Source organism: Syzygium oleosum, unplaced genomic scaffold (genome assembly GCF_021117445.2).
Source record: "Syzygium oleosum isolate NSW1041296 unplaced genomic scaffold, Sole_v2.1 Sole_v2.04, whole genome shotgun sequence".
Lineage (NCBI taxonomy): Eukaryota > Viridiplantae > Streptophyta > Magnoliopsida > Myrtales > Myrtaceae > Syzygium > Syzygium oleosum.
In genome coordinates, this window is record NW_026607488.1 from 2,399,540 (window position 1) to 2,421,247 (window position 21,708).

Genomic DNA, 21,708 nt, shown 5'->3' on the forward strand with positions numbered 1-21,708 from the left:
TTATACCGAAGATCCTCAGATGGATTGCTTTTACGCTGTCTTGATGAAGATAATGCAAAATTGGTTATGGCAGAAGCACATGAAGGTATATGTGGAGCTCATCAAGCAGGAGTCAAGATGAGATGTCTATTAAAAAGGTATGGATATTTTTGGCCAACAATAATGCAAGATTGTATCAACTATGCCAAAGCATGTCTCTCGTGTCAAAAACATGGACCGTTGCAACATGTACCTGCTATGGAGCTCCATTCTATCATAAAGCCATGGCCATTTAGGGGATGGGCAATGGACATAATAGGTAAAATCTATCCACCCTCTTCTCATAAGCATAGTTACATTTTATTGGCTACGGATTACTTTACAAAATGGGTGGAAGCCATTCCATATAAGAGTGTTACACAAAAGACTGTGGTCAAGTTTATTGAAGAAAATATAATTCATCGGTTTGGCTTGCCTGAGTCGATTACTGCGGATCAAGGAACAGTATTCACTGAAAGTAAAGTAATAGAATTTGCACGATCGAGAGGAATCAAAATGGTCTATTCCACACCATATTATCCCCAGGCGAATGGACAAGCTGAAGCAACTAATAAGGTTGTTATTGGATTAATTAAGAAACATCTAGAAGAAAATCCAAGAGAATGGGATGTTTTACTGTCAATGGTGTTGTGGGCATACCGAACATCACGAAAATCAAGCACAGGTGTCAGTCTTTATATGCTTACATATGGACAAGAAGCAGTTTTACCGATGGAGATAACAGTACAATCTTTAAGAGTCCAATTGCAGAGTGAAATGTTGTCCGAAGATTATAGAGATTGGATGCACATAAATTTGGATGAGCTGGATGAGATTCGTGCAGCTTCTTTGGATCAGTTGATTGCACAAAAGAGAAGAGTGGCCAGAGCTTTTAACAAAAGGGTTAAAGTCAAACAGTTCCTGGTGGGGGATTTAGTGTGGAAAGCAATTTTGCCATTTAACCTCCAAAACAGGGAATTCGGTAAATGGTCGTCAAATTGGGAAGGACCATATTTAGTTACCGAAGTGTTTAGTGGGAATGCATACTGATTGATGGATGTCAATGGAAAAGAACTATCACGTTCTATAAATGGAAAATTTTTGAAGAAATATCATCCATCAATCTGGGAAACACAAGGAAGTTAATTTATTCATTCGAAATGAAAATACATCCTAATTTTGGTGATGAAGATCTGCAAGTCATTAACAAGTTTGAGATTTTGGGCTACATAATGAGAATGCAGGGCAAGATCCTAATGGAGTTTAGATTGTTGTCCCTCGAGATACTCCAGATGACGAGAATGAAAGCGGACAATCTCAAACTTCTCCCAAGCTTCTTGAAGCAATTGCCTGTACTTGTTCGAAGCAACTTCAACCATAGACTTGACACGGGAAAGTTCATCTCTGAGTATCCTTCGCTCCACGCGATGATGATTGGAAAGAAAATTGAGAAGTTGACGTGTCATCTCAACGTCATCTCTAGCTTGAGCACAGGAATCCCGAGCTTGAGTATATTTCTCTTTGGAATCTCGTAATCGGGAAGATTCTTCCTCAACTTGAAGATGAAGGGCGTCAGCTTCCACAATAACAGGCTCTAAATTCCAAATTTCCCTCACATTATGTTCGAATTCATCAAAACTAGCAGGGAATAAAGAGCATAGCTCCTAAACCAGATCCAAAAAGCTAGAATCCGCAGACAGAAACACTTTGGATCTGAAGAAATTAGCCAAATTGGTAACTTCTACCTTATGCTTGTGAGTCAATAATAAAGCATGATGTCCTTGGGACAGTAATTCGTGCAGTCGCTTCCATAAGGATCGATCACCTAAAGATGGTGGAATAAATAGGTTGTTCATGATTGTCAAAGCCCAAATATGGTAATGTTCAATGGAAAATTTACCTTCATGGGAAATGCGACGTCTTTGTGATCGTGACCAAAGAAGCAACTGAGATGAAGAACCATGTGAAGACATCATGAACAAGGCTGTAAGTTCCCAGGAAAGATTTGGTAAGTTTGGGCAGTTATAAAGGTAAAAAATATGGAGCAGATCGTGGGTAGTAATGTGCCAAAGTTCTTGGAGAACTGAGATAGAGGCAGAACGTGGACAAACAGTTATCAAGTCGGTAATCAGTAATTTTAGAGAAGATAAGTGAAAAGGAAGATTATTATTCGACCTGTGAATTGTGAAAGTTGCAATGGAGCAATTTTCTTTAAGTGGGTTTAAATGTCAAAGGAGCCAAATGAAGATTAGATTTAACCTTTAGTTAAGGGGGTTAAATTATTAATGTGAACAAAGTACAACATCGGGAGTTTGTATCATCGGGATATTGAGTGAATGTAAAGGAGATCAAAATCCAGCAAGCAAGACTTTCAATTCATTGCTATTTGGCTAACAGAGTTTTGGCCTCAATTACAAAGTCTCTCAATTCAGTCTCAAGCCTATGGTTTTCATCCATAATCTCAGCTCTCTTCTTTTCATGGACTCTGACCATTTCAATAGTAGCATCAAATTCTTTCTCCAACTCTCGACATTGCTTCATTTTGCGTCTGAGTGTAGGACAGAAAGTTGAAACTGTGAGCTTCTGTTCTTCCAATTGAGCATTCACCATCCTCAGCTCTGCCTCAAGCTCTTCTTTCCTGGCCTCCAAGCGTTGAAGTTTGCTCTCTTCAACTTTGAAATTGTTGTAGAAAAGACGAGCAACTTCACGCTTACGAGCTAGCTCATCTTGGATTGCCAGTCCTCGGTTTTCCCCAAAGAGAATATGAGGAAGCTGATCAAGGTTAACTCTTATTGTGTTCACAGCATCCACAAAACCAACAGCAAAAAGATCCATCTTGTCCTGGAAAGGCTCAGATAAAACAAAGGAGGGATTACCAGAGCATATTTCCTGGAAGAGAATCCTTGCTTGGCGTTCCTTATCAGAGTCATTGATCAACTTTCCATAGCCAGGTTTCAAAAAGTTAAAGAGTTTTTCCCATTTAGCTTTGGCTATTTCTCTAGGAATTTCGGCTAATATTGATAAAGTGGAGGACTCTGGAGAATTAGGAGCTGTGGAAGAGCTAGGATGAGTACCTGCTAATATCCTTTCCAGTTCTGTCTGTTCAGCTTGAGAAAAGATTTCTATCTCGGCAGGTGGACTAGGCACAGCCTGAGATGTGGAGGGAGGCAAAACAGTAATTGTATAAGTAGCAGGTGGTACACTTGATGCTCTTTTGAGAATTGAAGTCTCTTGAGGCTCATCAGTGACTGCAGGTAGTGGTACACTTGATGTTCTTTCAGAAGTTGGAGTCTCTTGAAATACAGGGATGGGCTTATTGGTAATTGCTAGTAGTGGCACACTTGATGCTCTTTCAGAAGTTGGAGCCTCTTGAAGCACAGGGATGGGCTCATCGGTAATTGCAAGCAGTGGTACATTTGATGCTTCCTTAGAAATTGAAGTTTCTTGAAGCAAAGGAATGATCTCATCAGTAACTGCAAATGTTGGCCTATGTATGTTAGACAACAGCATAAAATCTTGAATCAGACAAAAGATAATAATATTTACCGATGAAAGATGAAGAAAGATCTTTTGCAGATCCTACAGCAGGGGTAAGAGTATCCTTTGGCGGTATACTCTCTTTCGGATGTGGAACAGAAGGTTGTTCTTGAATTGATTTAGCCTTTGACGAAGGACCAAGAATCGGTGGTAAAGGATTGGAAGCTGGTGGAGTAGGAGTCTTGCCAGGAAGAGAAATAGGAGAAGCATCATGGGGCTGATAGGTCTTAAGAGTTCCTGGATTAATCAGAAGATAAACAAGTTAAGGCTGTAATAACCTCCAAAAGTAAAGCCTGAGAATTACCTTTTGGAGTGCGTGGCTTTATCATGGCTTGTAGTGTGGGTTCTGGAGATTGACTCATTGAGGGAGAGCTCTCTGGAGGTGACTCTGAGGATCGAATAAGTACTTTCCTCACCTTGTCTTTTGCTGGTACTTTCTTTGGAGCAAGAGCAGGAGAGTCTGAGGCTTTCCTTTTCTTACTCACTATAAGAATAAAAAGACAGATTGGAAATTGAGTATCAAACAAAATACATGGATATGGAAAAGCGGAATCAAGTTACCTTTAGAAGTCTCTGCTGGTTTGGTTGAAGGTACATTGGCAGCTTCGATTGTTTTTGACAATGTAAGAGGAATAACATCATTTATCTTCAGGAGAATTTGATCCAAAGAATCTGAAAACACGGTCTTTCGATAACCATCCCACCAGAGGTCAAAATCGGCTGAAGAACGGTTGGGATATCCAATGACCTCGACAACACGAAACAATCAATAAACACCCCGAACCAGTGTGGTCAGTTCAATAAAAGGTTGATTATCTTTTAGCTTGCAGGATATTTTGTCAAAGGAAGCATAAGAAAAGGTATACAGGGCTGGAACAGGAACCTCTTGAATTAGCCCAAGCTGTCTGGCACAGTATTGGGGAGAGTAAATTTCAAAACCAGCAACAAATCTGCCTTTTGTTGAAAATCTTACAGGAAGATCAACAGAAGTCAGAACGGTATGCCAAAAGTCACTCTTATTTCTCTGGAAAGCAGGGAGGTAGGACTTGAATCGAGAAACAAAGAAAGGAGTGAAGGAATATGGGTTCTCCTCAGCAGAATAGATTTGAGAAATAAAATACCGAAGATAAGAAGATGGCTCTTCGGCAACAGAGATTAATTTCCTACTCAAAGCCTGACAAACTGGATGGTCAGGAATGGAGATCAAAAGGGGCTGGATAACTTGGTCCTTAGAAAACCAGGCAGGGAAATAGAAAGCCGCCCATGCTTGAAGAAGCCACAGAGGACCACCAAAAACTCCACTAACTTCTTCTGAAGCAATGGAAGATGAAGCATGGGTTAAACCCCGATATAATAAGGCTAACATGGTTTTGCCTAGAGCCAGTGAGGTCCCTGATGCTAGAGCGGAGGCAACAACAACAAAATCATTTGAGATCCTAACTATGGGATGGTAGAAAAGGAATTTACAGAGCCAGTATAAAAGAAAAGCAGTATGCTCCTCGTCGGTAACTACACTCTCTTTTTTGAAGTACTTTTTTATGAATGCCCCATAGGCCATTTCAGAATCAGATAATTTACCAAATATTGAACGAGAATCGAGAGACAGGGTAGATGGGTCTGTACCCAAAGGAGAGAGCCCAGTGAGGCAGTATACATCAAGCAGAGTTACCGACATAGGAGAGAAGGGGAAAAAGAAGCAATTAGTGGAAGGTGACCAAAAGCAAGATAATGCTCCGATTAGTTCACGATTCAAATGGTAATCAAAACAGCTAAGACGCAGAGCATTATGAATTGAAAGGGTATCCCAAAGGGGACCCTTAGAAGGGAGGAGTCGAAGATACCACTGGTAGAAGTCTGGTTCAAAGACGGAAAAAGTCCTAACGCGAGGAGGACGAGAGTGCCACTGATATGCCAAGATAGATGACTCGTGGACTGGAAGCACTTCAAATTGATGACGTGGAAAGTGGCTTGATAGGCACCTTGGAACAGAGAACTGATTGTGCACTGCTGGACCAAGGATGAAAGAATCTTCGAAATCGTTCTCCACGGAGAACAGATGAAATTCTTCGTTGAAATCTTCAGAATCTCGGAATATATGGTAGCGATCAAGAGCATCTGATGCAGAAAAAGAAAAAGTTTGCTCCTTGGAAGCCATTGGGTTCAGATAAATATCGAGAGAGAATGCAGAGAATCGAGAAGTTGCAGGGAGTCGAAAAGGTGAGAATGCAAGGGCACAAGGAAAGGAACGATTTTTAGAAGAATGTTTTGAAGATGAAAGGGCAAAGCGCGCGAAGCGAGGTGACGAAGCGACAGCAATAATAAAACGTAAGTGTCTTTTCTTTCGGCATTTAAAAGAATTAAAAGTTCTTTTAATTCTTTTAAAAGGGAGCATATGTTGACACCAAAATAAGAATCGGCATAAGTGCCGAATCGGCTTTAATGCCGAATATGGCGTATAATAGAAATCAACCATCTGCCGAAATACGTCTAGACCAAATTCGGAAACATGTGGAGAAGCAAGTGTGAATGGTATCGTGTCCCGAATTCGGTAGTTGATAAAAATATGTATACTTACCGAAATATGGAGAGTTATAGTTCGGGACATTGGAATATTTATACCTCAGGACAACGACACTTTCCCGAAATTCGGGAGGTTCACACTTCGGGAATACACTGAAGAATCACAGTCCAATCATGTAAATCACGACAGCAGGAAGTTACGAGCAGAAGTGGGGATAGTGAGCACGAGCATATTATGGGAAGTTACTTGTCCAGATTTGAAATCATCTTAGCGGTTGAGATCAAGTTTTGGCGGACAATAAAACTGGACAAAATGTGGTTAGAAAAGCAGTTATTGGAAGCGCCAAAATATTCAAAGTTTGAAAACATGGAAGTAACCTACGAGCAGTTGCAGGATAGGGGGGAGATACAAATACTCAGAGGAAACAAAGAAGAAAGAGGACGAACAACACTGCAAAAACACTCAAGCTTATCTGCACTTTAGTTTCCTATGCATCTTTACTTTCTGTATTTACAGCTTCCTGTAGCTCTAGTTAACTTTTGAGTCATCTACAGCTTTCGTAGGAGTATTGTAACGTAGCTTGAAACTCTGTTTAGCCCAAATCCATTTTCAATCCATCAGATTTTTATCCATTCCATACAATCCTATGTTACACTTTACGTTTCACCATAACTCTCCTAGTAGTCAAACCACAGAACCTACCTTAATAAAAAAACCGAAGATCGAAATTTCGGTGAAGGATATTTCTCGTCGTAAAACGAGCGAACAGATACCATGACCTACCTTTCTAACTAAGCCTTTCTTCTGGTCATAGGTTTCCTCGGCATGCTCCCAAAAATCAATCCTCTCATTTACTCCTGTTGAATTCTTAGTCGGCAAACATGGGCAGTCGATAAGGTGATTTGTAGTTGCTGATAGGAGACATACGAATAACTATGAAGTGTTGAACCTTGAGATGTCGGTAAGTGAAACTTGTTCGACAAAAGAATTAAACTTGCAGTGAATATCGATGAATCGAAAGTGAGGTAAGTATTCAAAGTCATGAGGCAAGCAATTTTGGCCACGATCTGGCCCATTCAATCATGAAGCCGATCCAATCACTAGTTCGTAAAACCGTGAATCTTGAAAGCCACTAATGATAATGGCCGAGAAACAACGGCCATTATAATTGTCAGGAAGAGGGGTTGCAAGCTGCGGAAGAAATCGTCTACGTGAGGCAAGTGATGAGGCCATATTGTTGAGGTAAATATATGTTGCTAAATTCTAAGAGTCACGTATGATGTTATTTACTTTTTTGTGATTGTTTTTAACCGTCATTAGTGTTTATAATATTACGTGAGTTTCAAATAAACATTGAGACCCAACTCAACTAAAAGTTGGTAACGCAAAATTAATTTGTAACTTAATGGGACAAAAGTTCGTAATCACCCTGACTAAAGTTGGTCAATTCCAAAAGGAGTTGGTAAATTTAAAAGATAGAGAGCGACGCAAATAAACATGGTAATTAAGTAGAAAATTTGGTAACTTTAAAAATAAATCAAATAAGCATTAGAAATCAACTCATATTAAAGTTAACAACTCAAGACTAATTGGTAACTTAATTAGAGAAAAGTTGGTAAGTTATTAAAATATAGATTGGTAATTTTAAAAAAGTCAAATAAATGCTAGGAACTAATTGAATTAACATTACGTGAGTTTCATATAAACATTGAGACCCAACTCAACTAAAAGTTGGTAACGCAAAATTAATTTGTAACTTAATGGGACAAAAGTTCGTAATCACTCTGACTAAAGTTGGTCAATTCCAAAAGGAGTTGGTAAATTTAAAAGATAGAGAGCGACGCAAATAAACATGGTAATTAAGTAGAAACTTTGGTAACTTTTAAAATAAATCAAATAAGCATTAGAAATCAACTCATATTAAAGTTAGCAACCCAAGACTAATTGGTAACTTAATTAGAGAAAAGTTGGTAAGTTATTAAAATATAGATTGGTAATTTTAAAAAAGTCAAATAAATGCTAGGAACTAATTCAATTAAAAATTGGTAGCGAAAAATTAGTTGGTAACTTAATCAGAAAAAAATTGTTAGACCTTGATTGTTGTCAGTAATCTCTATTTGTAATTTAATTCTTAAGCAAGACGAATTAAAATTGGTAGCCTAATAGAAAAGTCGGTAAATTAAAAAGAAAAAAAACTAGTAAGAATTTCAAATGAGAGTTGGTAAATCAAACTAGTTAGTAATCTAATGGGAGAAAAACTTGTAAATTATACAAATAATCATTTGTGATTTTGCATGAGAGATGATAAATTAAAGACGTTTGTAAGAAAGACAAATATAATGGTAAAAGACAACAAAACTTGATAAATAAAAGGGGAAATGACACAAACAATCCCTAAACTTTGGCCCAATGTGCAATTTGGTCCATGAATTTTTAATTTGTTCAATGTAGTCCATGAACTTTAATTCAATGTTCAATGTGGTCCATGAACTTTAATTCAATGTTCAATGTGGTCCCTGAATTTTTAATTTGTTCAATATGGTCCATGGACTTTTGTTTTCCTAAATAAAAAAACCAAACAAATGTTCGTAAGAACCTCAAATGATCAAAGTCGATGATTCAAAACGAGATGGTGATTTAATATAAGAAAGATAAAAAGGATACACGAGCATAGAAATAGACCTTATTATATGATTATCTAAGATAACATATCAATCAACATATAAACACTTAAATGAAGGTTTATACACAATCTTAAAAGACATGAAGAATTAATAGAATTATCAAATATCTTTAATATAAAAAATTATCTTATTGAAATCCTCAATTATCACTAACCATAAATATCTCTTCTTCTTTTAATGAAAATTATGCTTTGTCAACATCATGTAGTCAGTTCCAAAAGTTCTTTTCTTGCGTTCGGCTAAAACGCATCTTATCCATTGCCGGCTCTCTGTCAAAATAAGTACAGGAATATAATCTCGTCAAAAACTTATCTTCTTCTAGGTTTCATCCTCGTCTCTCTCACTCTATAACAATGGCTCTTCTTGGCTTCTTGAGCCGCTTTTTGCCGCCATTCTCGGGCTTCGTCTTCACTTGTGTCCTCGCTGTAGTGCTCCAGATCTTCATCTTTTCGCCGATATCTCCCGACTTGCTCCATTTACCGGAACCATCGTCCCTAAATTCTCTTCCCACAAACACCATCTTGCAGGTGCTTGGAAAAGCTTCATCATACAGCAGGCTCGAACTATCATTTCTTCGATTTCTCGGTTCTTCATTTATGCGAAAAGCTTTATTTTTGGTTCACGCAGGGTGTGGGTAAACTTGGAGAGGGCATAGTGAAAGATCCAGAAGACGTATTGGTAGATGAAAATGGGGTGCTCTACACTGCGACCAGAGATGGTTGGATCAAGAGGTTTCACCGAGATGGGTCCTGGGAAAACTGGACCATGTTGAACAGTGAGACACTTCTGGGGATTACAGCAACCAGGAGAGGTGGTATCATTGTGTGTGACTCTGAAAAGGTGTGCTTGGTATAAGATATGAGATATGATAATCTTGGTTTATGAAGAAATCAATTGTGAAGTGCTTATGCCTTACCAAAAAAAAAAAAATTGTGAAGTGCTTATGTGTAAGCTCTCGGTGATGTGATTTGGCCAGGGTCTGCTCTGGGTTGATGAAGACGGTCTTGCGAAGGTCCTCTTATCACATGTTAATGGATCTGAATTAAGGTAATGTTTTTTTTTAATCATTTAGATCACCAATAGATCTTTTTCTATTTCAATTTATACCTCCGACACTCTCATAGGGCGTGACAGTCCTCCTGTTCCGCACGCACCGATAATTCCCAAAAACACACAAATCTGCTCTCTCGCGATGAGCGTGGTACTACCAATTAGTAAGTACACATTTATTTTGCAGGTTTGAGGGGGAAAATTATATAACATGCAAAATAATCCAGTTTCAAGACGATTATGGATATTTTAGATGAAAATGCATCTATTTATGGTTTTGTTTTCAAACAATTGTTGGTATGTTGATCTAAATTTTGTGACATTGGTGGTCTTAGCTTAATGTTGTAGATGGAGGGAAGAAGATGAGAAAGAAACAAGGAACGATTACTGAATTAAAGCATAAAATCACAGAAACCTGATAGCCTCCATCATCTAAAGGGATGAATTTACTCTTAACCTTTGTTAGAGTCAATAACGAAGATGAGTCTAGAGATAATTTTGTATTTGCAACAAATCTTTGGACTTCTCTCTTATTTTGCGACTGACTAGCCATATTTTCAAGAGATTTGGCATGTTAGGGAGCAGTAGGGAGTTTGTAGTTCCACAAGAAACATGTGTACACTTCAGTAAATGATATCTCAAAATTTCTTTAGAATAGTATACTTGAGAGTTAGACTCTCGATGTCATGTGTACAAGTTAGTTCAAGATAACACTTTATGACAACGAAAATGTAGACTGGTTAGATTATTTCATTTTTTGTAGATTTCCATCATAGAATAGTTTTTCAGTATGCATGTCACGTCAGCGATATGCGACGAGTTAGATTATGTTGCGTGTACTTATTACATCCTGGCTTCGTAAACCTAAGAATGACTAGTCCAACTAAGAAAATTCCCGTACCAAGACCCTCCGATTCTCTAGCTTGCCATTACCTAGGGAATTTGTAACACCATCCAAGGTCACTTGTCAATACACAAATCAAGCTCCATCTTAGAGAAAGCTATAGACATTAAACGTGACAGCTTAAAGATAAGCCATGGGTCAAACATTTGCGAATTAGTCAAAAGAAGATAACTTAGAAGAGTGGCAGCTTTTCCTTGCTGTGATGTGCCGTGTGTGGCTAATGCTTGAGAATATCTTTCTCTTTTCTTCCTCACTTTGTCATTGACAAGGACGTCTGATGGGTCTTTGACACTTTGTCCGTTAGCATCCAGACAAAAACACAAATGTTGCAGTCATGTTAGTCGTTCTTTTCTTGATCGATTTGCGTGATCCTGAGATTTTTCTCGACCTCCTCCTCGCAAAGAGAAGTCGACAAGGGACCATGGTGCGTGAAGAAACGCACGAGGCTGTACGTCATTGTCTACTGAACTCTTTCTACTTGAACTAATTTCAATTATAGGTTTGAGAAGTTTGGAAAGTTAATAAGGACACAAAGGAGTCGAGCTCTATCTATTTGAATTTTGGCTTGCATGTTTTTTGATACGGAAGATTAGCAGGTATTCTTATGAATAAACTTGTGGGATTTTATGCGATAAATGATTTGCTTCACCATGAAAAAGGAAAAAAAAAAAAAGGGCTGAGTTCGCAATTAAGATAACGCTACGTTTTTTTCAAATTCAAAAAAAGAAAAGAAAAGAAAAAATAGTAGGGGGTTTGTGAGATTAGATTTTCTTATCCTCGTATTCCTACAACAATAATGTTAAATATATCAAGAAAGTTTAATAGGTCATAAGTTACTTGCTTATATGCTAAATCAGTGTTTATCAGATTATTTAGTAGACTAATTCCCAGAATATTACGTGTATGTGATGTTGCTATCTCTATAAATACTGCATAATATGCTAGATGGTGCGAAATCATTAGACACTAGCCGCACCTTGGGTAAAAATTATTTGCCCTAATGATTTGGGTTTGATATGTTTGGGCAACATTGGTAGATCCAATGCAATTACAATCATCTTGGTGGGTCGAGCATGGCACCAAATATCATCAAGTCCGGCTGGAAATCAGCTAGGTTGGAAGCTCTTGGGGGACTTGGGCCCATGAGATCGCCAGCCTCATGAACATATCTACCTAACAATAGCATAGTCAGTGAAGTAGTTTATCTCATAGCACACAAACTGACATAAGAAAGCACAAGGAGCAATTTTATCACAAAACCATAAAAAATTCATGTTTTTACTATGATTGCTACATATAGATTCGCGGACGACATCATTGAAGCATCGGATGGGAGTCTATATTTCAGCGTAGCCAGCACCAAGTTCGACCTCCACAATTGGTACTTGGACGTCCTCGAGGCGAAACCTCATGGCCAGCTTCTCAAATTCGACCCTTCATCATCGCGAACTTCTATTGTTCTTGACGACTTGGGCCTCGCCAATGGCGTGGCTCTATCTAGGGACGAAGATTTTCTCATCGTCTGTGAAACTTGGAAGTGAGTATATCCACTGATGCGCAATTTATAAAACTCATACATTGGAATTCCTCTTTAAAATAAAGCATCTTACTGCAGTTTCGGGGAGAAACGTGGTGCAATTTTGCTAACGCGCATGCGTGTTTCACAGATTTAGGTGTTTGAAGCATTGGCTAAAGGGAGATGAAGCAGGGAAAACGGAGATTTTCATCGACAGTCTTCCGGGCGGACCTGACAACATCAATCTTGCCCCGGATGGATCTTTCTGGATTGCCCTAGTGCAGGTATATTCGCAAGATTTTTGCAGCATAATTACCAACACTCTAAACCCAAAGTGATTGCGAGGGTATCGGCTTCTTTTGAATCGTGTTTTTGGGACGCTCTATCACTGCTCTTTGCAAATTGGTGCAGTTGACATCTGAAGGGTGGGAGTTTGTGCACGCCTCCAAGGCAGCCAAGCGCTTTATAGCAACATATCCAAGTATGATCGAGAAAGTGAAGGGAGTGCACAGAAAAGCTAGTGTTTTGCATGTGGGAGCTGATGGCAAAATCATCAAGAAGCTTGATGATCCTGATGCGAAAGTCATTTCCTTTGTTACCTCAGCATTTGAGTTTGAGGATCATCTTTACTTGGGAAGTCTCAACTCCAACTTCATTGGAAAATTGCCACTTATCTGATGATGTTGCCTAACGTAACGTTCACTTCAATTTGTATTTCATGTAATACCAGTTCACCAATCTCAGTAGAAGGGAGTATTTCACATGGGAGGCAGTTGAGCTTACACATATTATAGCACCATTGCTTCACCGGTCCTGCCTTGCGAAACTTTGATGCTTCAAAGAGGCGGATTCCGTGACAATTTCTTAGAAATTGTTGAGTAGACCGAAATTACCCGATGGTCGAGCATTTAGCAAACTGTTATTTGAAAAGAATGAAAGACCTGAGGCGTGACTGTAAAACTATAAACAGAACCATAGACAAAATGAAGTTTGCTCACATAATTACACTTTTTCGCGATCAAAATGAGATCTTGTAAGTGTTGAGGAAAACTCCTATTGATTTTGAAGATGACAAAACCTTCTATGTTATTGTAAATCTGATACTTATTCTGAACAATTTTATTCCAGGTCTGTATATTCTGGAAGCTCAGAAGAAAGTTATTCAGACTTTACAAACTGTCAAGTATGTTTTTGAAGACCCACATAATCGAAGTTCTGAGATTCAGACGCAGAAGTTATTCAGATGCAGATGCAGACGAAGAAATTATTCAGACGCAGACGCAGAATTTCTTCAGACGCAGAATTCAGAACATAACACAACAGCTAGTGATCTGGCATGGATTTCACAGAAGGAATGTTCTGATTGTCTCAATCTTAATCAAATTGATTGACAATCAAACATCACGACAGGAATGCATTACAACGGACATATCTCTACTTATGGAAACCAAGATTCTGATTGTATGGGCGACCAGAATCAGCGGGATTCAGAATCTGTTATCCAACGGCTACTCAATCCTTTCTATACAAATCTGTCCAATGTGAAGATTGGAAGATGATCCTCTGAAAGCTGTCTAACGGCTAGTTTGGAAGTAGAGGAGTATTTAAGGAGATCAACGAGCAGCAGAAGGAAGTACAGAATTAAGAATCATCAAGTCCAAAGTCTGAGTATACTTCAAATTTTTCTCTTGTCGTTCTGAGCAAAACATTAAGATCTTGAGGGACACTTTGTAAGAGTGATTGTGTGAGATAGAGAGTCCTATCATACACAAGAGTGTTAACACTCAGAAGTTGTAATTCCTCTTGATTACATAGTGAAATCCAGCCGGTAGGCTGTAAGCGTGGGAGAGTGGACGTAGGCTTGCTATAAGCCGAACCACTATAAACTTGTGTGCAGATTCTCTATCCCTTATCTCTTACTTTACATTCTGCACAACAAGAGCACCATCTATATAATCTGTCTTGAATCTGAATTTTATTCAGACTCTTCTGTGATTTACTTTGTTTCCGCATAAATTATTAAAATTGTTTTAGATCACCTATTCACCCCCCTCTAGGTGATCCTTGCTAGCTACATCAATTGGTATCAGAGCTTGGTTGCTCATTTATTGAAGTGTCTTACTTCTGAGCTAACGATCTATATGGCTAGCTATGATGCTCCAGGGCTCATTGAAGGACAAAGCAACAACAGACCACCATATTTCGATGGCAAGGAATATAGTGTCTGGAAGAATAAGATGAAGGCATTCATAAAGTCAATTGATCACATGCAATGGGATGTCATCATCAGAGGAGTCAATCCAAGATCTTCTGATTCAAAAGAAAAGGCAGAAGCAAGCATAGCAACAGATCCTCCATTATCTCAAACTGAGATATCCAAAAGAGAAACCTTAGATTCCAAAGCAATTTATTCTCTCTATTGTGCTTTATCTCCTATTGAATATAAAAAAATTGCTGCTTGTGAATCAGCTAAGGAAATCTGGGATACTCTCCTTGTCACTTATGAAGGAACAGATTGAGCCAAGGAAACTCAAATCAATCTTTTGCTTGGTCAATATGAATCCTTCAAAATGAAGCTTGGAGAATCAATTGCTGATTTGTATGACAGGTTTACTGATATAGTAAACGGTCTTGCTTATCAAGGACAACCAGTTCCGGATGCAATGAAAGTCAACAAACTTCTGAGAGGACTGACAAATCAGTGGGATAACATCAAAACATCTCTTCGAAAGATACAAAGGATCAAGCCTCTATCAGTGAATGAGTTAATTGGAACTCTTCAATCATATGAGACTGAGAAAAGGAATGAGGAGATTGAATCCAAAGGTAACAAATCAATTGCTTTAAAGACTAACATTGATTCTGATGCAGATTCTGAAGATGAAGACGTTGATGATGAAGAACTAGCTCTCTTTATAAAGAAGTATAAGAAAATGAAGATCAAAGGAAGAAACCTCAGAGGTAAGAAGCCTTTTGAGAAGAAGAAATCTTTCGATGAAACCGAGAGATCGAAAGATGTTATATGCTTTCTCTGTAAGAAACGTGGACATATCAAGCCAAATTGTCCACTTCTGAAAAAGAAGACCAAGTTTGAGAAAGCAAAGAAGGCTTTAAAAGCAGAAACCTGGAGTGACACAGAGTGTGAAGACAGTGATGAAGATATCTCAAATTTCTGTCTAATGGCTAAGTCAGACTCAGACTCAGATTCAGATTCTGATCCCAAAGTGGAGATTGAGGTAAAACATTCTGACATGCCTATTGAAGTATCAAATTACATTGATGAATTATGCTTTGAATTCAAGACTGCTCTTAAATGCATCTCTTCTTTGAAAAAGGAAAATTCATCACTGAGGCAACAGGATGTTTCTCAAAAAGAAAAAATCGATTTCCTTCAAAAGGAATTTCATCAAGTCAAGGAAACTCGAGATTTTCTTTCCAAAGAAAATGCAGTTTTGAAAAAGCAAGTTTCAGAAATTACTTCCAAGTTTTCAAAGGGTTCAGAAACCTTGAAGTATATCCTTTCTATCCAAATTCCTTACTACAACAAATCTGGTCTCGGATTTGTGAAGGAAAGTGATAGCTTGATTGATTTTCCAAAGGTCAAGGAGAGACTAAAACAAAGATCTCCTCGACAAGCTTATAAAAATCATTTCAAAAGGAATTTTGTAAAACCTGTTGGCCGAAGTGCACTGAGGTGCTCAAAATGTGGAGATCCACAACATTTTGAGAATGAATGTCCTAAGGTCTGGAGACCTGTTTGAAGAGATTTTGTTAAGAGAGCCTATACTAATGCTCAAGGACCCAAACAAATTTGGGTACCAAAGAAAACTTGAGATGTTGTGATTTTTGCATGTTACCACAAAGAGAAAAAGGAAGTGGTACCTAGACAGTGGATGTTCTAGACATATGACAGGAGATCCAAGTATATTCGCTGATCTACACAGTCTGAATGGTGGAAAAGTCTCCTTTGGAGGAAATACCAAAGGAAAAATTGTTGGCAAAGGAACAGTTGAAATTGGAGGACTTACAATCAATGATGTCTCTTTGGTGAAAGGACTCAACTACAACTTGATAAGCATAAGCCAACTATGTGATACAGGTTTCAGAATCAACTTTCAAGAAGATACATGCTCAGGGACAAGCAAAGATTCTTCTCAAACATTTACAGGAAGAAGACATGGCAATATCTATCTTCTAGATGTCAATCCAATCTCCACTCATTGCTTGATCTCAATCAAAGAGGATGAAGATTTATGGCATAGAAGATTGGGGCATATCAGCATGAAACAAATCTCAAAGATCTCAAACAAGAAACTGGTTCGAGGTTTACCAGATTTGAAATACAAGAAAACAGAGTTATGCAATGCCTGCACTCTAGGAAAACAAGTAAGAAGTTCTTTTAAGTCTCAACATCATGTTTCCACTAATCGTGCTTTGCAGCTTCTTCATATGGATCTTTTTGGACCAACCAGAACACAAAGTATTGGTGGTAAGAAATATTGTTTAGTTATTGTTGATGACTTCACAAGATTTACTTGGGTGTTCTTCCTTGCTCATAAAAATGAAGCATTTTCATATTTTTCAAAGTTTACAAAAAGAGTTCAGAATGAAAAGGGCTATTCTATTTCCTGCATTAAAACTGATCATGGGGGAGAATTTGAAAATCAAAGTTTTTCAGATTTTTGTGAGGAAAATGGCTTTCAACACAATTTTTCTACTCCTTATACACCAGAACAAAATGGTGTTGTGGAGAGGAAAAATCGTTCTTTGCAAGAAATGGCAAGAACTCTGTTGATTGAAAGCAAAATTCATTTTCATTTCTGGGCAGATGCAGTTTTTACAGCATGTTATATCATTAATAGAGCTTTTCTCAGACCCATTCTTGAGAAAACCCCCTATGAGCTTTACAAAGGTAGAAAGCCCAACATTTCATATTTTCGTGTGTTTGGTTGTAAATGCTATATTCTGAAAAATCCAAATGACCGCACTGGTAAGTTTGATGAGAAAGCAGATGAAGGATTTTTCATTGGATATTCTACTTCAAGTAAAGCATACAGAGTCTTCAACAAGAACTCTCAGACTGTTGAAGAATCAATGAATGTAAGGTTTGAAGAAAACATTCAGACTCACAGAGATGAATCTGAATCTTCTCCCAACATTCAAGAATTATCAGAAGATCATCAACAATCAGTATCAGAAGGAAAAGGAGGAAAAAAAGATACAATACAGACTCAACCAGTAAGTTCAGAGTCTGCAGATTTTGAGAAGGAAAGATTTGACAAAAACTGGAAACATAAATCCAGTCATCCAAAGAACCTCATCATTGGAGAAATAGAAGATGGCATCAAGACAAGATCCAAACACAAAGAGAACATCAGCAACTTGGCGTTGATATCAGAAATAGAACCAAAAGAAGTTGATGAAGCTTTATCAGATGAAAGCTGGATTGATGCTATGCAGGAGGAACTTCAGCAGTTCAGAATCAATAAAGTATGGGAGCTTGTGCCAAGACCCAAAAATCATCCAGTAATTGGAACAAAATGGGTATTTAGAAACAAACTGGATGACAAAGGGAAAGTTACAAGAAACAAAGCAAGACTGGTTGCAAAAGGCTATTCTCAAGAAGAAGGCATAGATTATGATGAAACATATGCACCAGTTGCAAGGTTAGAAGCCATTCGGCTACTATTAGCTTATGCTTGTTTCCATAACTTTAAATTGTCTCAGATGGACGTGAAAAGTGCTTTTCTGAATGGATATATTAAAGAAGAAGTATATGTGGAACAACCACCTGGTTTCGAAGAACCTAGAAAGACTGATTATATCTACAGACTCAAGAAGGCTCTTTACGGTCTAAAACAAGCACCCAAAGCTTGGTACGAAAGGTTAAGTAACTTCCTTCTGCAAAATGGTTTTACCAAAGGTAAGGTTGATACAACTTTATTTATTAAGAAAAAGGGTAAGGATTTCCTACTTGTTCAAATTTATGTTGATGATATAATCTTTGGATCCCCTAACGAATTGCTTTGCAAGGAATTCTCAAAAAATATGCAGAACGAATTCGAGATGAGTATGATGGGAGAATTATCATTCTTTCTTGGCCTTCAAGTGAAACAAATCAAAAATGGTACATTCATTTGTCAAGAGAAGTATGCAAAGGAGATTATCAAGAAGTTTGGATTACAGAATTGCAAGAAGACAAACATTCCCATGTCTCATTCATCCAAACTGGACAAAGATGAAAATGGTAAAAAGGTTGATCAGAAGGTATATAGAAGCATGATAGGTTCACTATTGTATCTAACTGCATCTCGACCTGACATTCTTTTTAGTGTCTGTATGTGTGCGAGATTTCAATCAGACCCAAGGGAATCTCATTTTTCTGCAGTAAAGAGAATAATCAAATACATTGGAACATATCCAACGTTAGGTCTTTGGTATTCCAAAGATTCAGATTTTACTCTTACTGGATATTCTGATGCTGATTTAAAGCTGGATGTAAAGTGGACGGAAAAGTACTTCGGTACATGTCAACCGCTTGGGAATATGTTGGTATCCTGGTACTCAAAGAAGCGAGAATACGGTTGCACTTTCTACGACAGGCGGAATATGTAGCATTGGGAAGTTGTGTGCATGATTACGTGGATGAAGCAAGCAATTACAAGACTTTGATATTGAAGAATCAAGTGTTGCAATCAAATGTGACAACACAAGTGCAATCAATTTGACAAAGAACCCAATTCTTCATTCTCGAGCTAAGCATATTGAAATCAAGCATCATTTTATTCGAGATCATGTTCAAAATGGTGATGTAAATATTCAATTTATTGATTCTAAGAATCAATTAATTGATATATTTACAAAACCTCTTGACAAATCTTCATTTGAGTTTATAAGAGACAAACTGTGTATCACTTATCCATTTTCTTGAAGTGTTTGATAGACAGGAATTTTTCAGACTCAAGTATTCTCAGTCTGAACATTTTTCAGACTCACAATGAAAGGTACGTTCCTTATTCAAATTTTGGCGGGTATATTTTTGGCATGTTTGACAGGATATTTTTATAATCATTATTTATGGAAGCAAATCAGGTATGTATTCTAATTTATCTGATAAATTGTGCTTAATATATTGTTATGATATCATCCTGTTTGGTTAAGCTTCAAAGAGTATATTTTCCTCCTATTTGCTTGGGATATCTTTTTATTTTCTAAAAGTAACTTTTCCTTCCAAAAATTATCCACCTCTCTTTTAAACCCGTCATTCTCTTTTCAAAACCCTATCAGTACGATCTTTCTCTCTCAAAACCCTTCCGATATTCAGAGACTCTCCTCTTCTTCATCCAAAGATCGAAACTTTCGTCTCCAAAGGTGATCATAATGCCGGTCAAGATGGTGGTCCATAGAAGATCTTCTCGTATTCTTAATCAAGACTCAAAATCTACCGCACCACCGGAATATTTAGAAGTTTCAGACTCAGAATCCGATCATCCTGCAGACCCTTCTGAAGCGTCAACACCTCAGCGATCGTCTCCTTCAAAATCGTCTGGTAAAACTGATTTTCGGTTCAGAAGCATTAAACATGTGTGGGAACATTATCAAAGGTTGAAAAGGTTCAATGCCTCTGAGTCGGCTCTTCGTGCTTGTCTGAAAGACAACAATCTTCGCTCTGAAACTCACCTTGTGCAAACCTATTCTGATTACTGCACTAAATCTGGACAAGTTCCAACCCGTTCTACCCCACAAGAGACTTCCTCCAGAAAGGGCAAAGAACATCCTGTTCAGGGGGAGATTCCGCCAGAATTAGCAACAGAGTACAATCAGTCTGAGGAAGATAATGTCCAAGGTCAGCCATCCGAAAATCAGAACATCCTCTCTATTCTGCTTGAGATTAAAGACAAGCAAGCTGCTCTAGAACAACATCTGCAGAATCTACGGAACATTGTTGAGGAAAACACCAAGGCTCAACAACTACGGGCAAGCAGATAAAGCGGCATTAGAGGAAGCCATTGCGTGTGCTCATCCAACATGGATAAGGCCATCAGTCAATGCAGTTCAAAGATTGAGGAGGCTGTCTCAATATTGGAAAATTTTCAACTGATTCGTACTCCTAAAAAATAGCCTGTTTTTCAACATTTCTCTCCACATTTTTCTTTCAATTGGTCTGTAATATATCTCATACTTATTGTTAGACTGGTTGATTAGTTAAATCTCAGTACCTTTTTCTCTCTATTATTATCTTTTTGCTGATGACAAAAAGGGGGAGAAATTATGTGAAATTATGTGCAGATTTGCAGGTTATATTCAAAGGAAGAAAGATACAGATATCAACAGAGTTTGCTCTTTCAATCTGTGTTTCATGAGCTTAATATGTTTATTCATTTTCAAAATAATTCAAACTGCAAGAAAGTTTTGTCACCATCAAAAAGGGGGAGATTGTTGAGGAAAACTCCTATTGATTTTGAAGATGACAAAACCTTCTATGTTATTGTAAATCTGATACTTATTCTGAACAATTTTATTCCAGGTCTGTATATTCTGGAAGCTCAGAAGAAAGTTATTCAGACTTTACAAATTGTCAAGTATGTTTTTGAAGACCCACATAATCGAAGTTCTGAGATTCAGACGCAGAAGTTATTCAAATGCAGATGCAGACGAAGAAATTATTCAGACGCAGAAATTCTTCAGACGCAGACGCAGAATTTCTTCAGACGCAGAATTCAGAACATAACACAATAGCTAGTGATCTGGCATGGATTTCACAGAAGGAATGTTCTGATTGTCTCAATCTTAATCAAATTGATTGACAATCAAACATCACAACATGAATGCATTACAACGGACATATCTCTACTTATGGAAACCAAGATTCTGATTGTATGGGCGACCAGAATCAGCGGGATTCAGAATCTGTTATCCAACGGCTACTCAATCCTTTCTATACAAATCTGTCCAATGTGAAGATTGGAAGATGATCCTCTGAAAGCTGTCCAACGGCTAGTTTGGAAGTAGAGGAGTATTTAAGGAGATCAACGAGCAGCAGAAGGAAGTACAGAATCAAGAATCATCAAGTCCAAAGTCTGAGTATACTCCAAATTTTTCTCTTGTCGTTCTGAGCAAAACATTAAGATCTTGAGGGACACTTTGTAAGAGTGATTGTGTGAGATAGAGAGTCCTATCATACACAAGAGTGTTAACACTCAGAAGTTGTAATTCCTCTTGATTACATAGTGAAATCCAGCCGGTAGGCTGTAAGCGTGGGAGAGTGGACGTAGGCTTGCTATAAGCCGAACCACTATAAACTTGTGTGCAGATTCTCTATCCCTTATCTCTTACTTTACATTCTGCACAACAAGAGCACCATCTATATAATCTGTCTTGAATCTGAATTTTATTCAGACTCTTCTGTGATTTACTTTGTTTTCGCATAAATTATTAAAATTATTTTAGATCACCTATTCACCCCCCTCTAGGTAAT

The 21,708-nt window shown here is 37.9% G+C and overlaps 2 protein-coding genes across 2 annotated transcripts in view; one reads left to right on the top strand and one right to left on the bottom strand.

Annotated features, from left to right (window-relative positions):
- The window catches only part of LOC115688169 (uncharacterized), a 64,078-nt gene that overhangs the window by 16,160 nt on the left and 26,210 nt on the right, over positions 1-21,708 (bottom strand). The gene's annotated exons all lie outside the window — the stretch shown is intronic.
- On the top strand, positions 8,943-13,026 carry LOC115666959 (protein STRICTOSIDINE SYNTHASE-LIKE 4-like). The gene is made up of 6 exons (XM_030588604.2): positions 8,943-9,287; positions 9,388-9,600; positions 9,737-9,807; positions 12,015-12,251; positions 12,382-12,514; positions 12,642-13,026. Exons 1-6 carry the CDS (start codon positions 9,114-9,116, stop codon positions 12,906-12,908), a joined length of 1,095 nt encoding a protein of 364 aa, XP_030444464.1. The 5' UTR covers positions 8,943-9,113; the 3' UTR covers positions 12,909-13,026.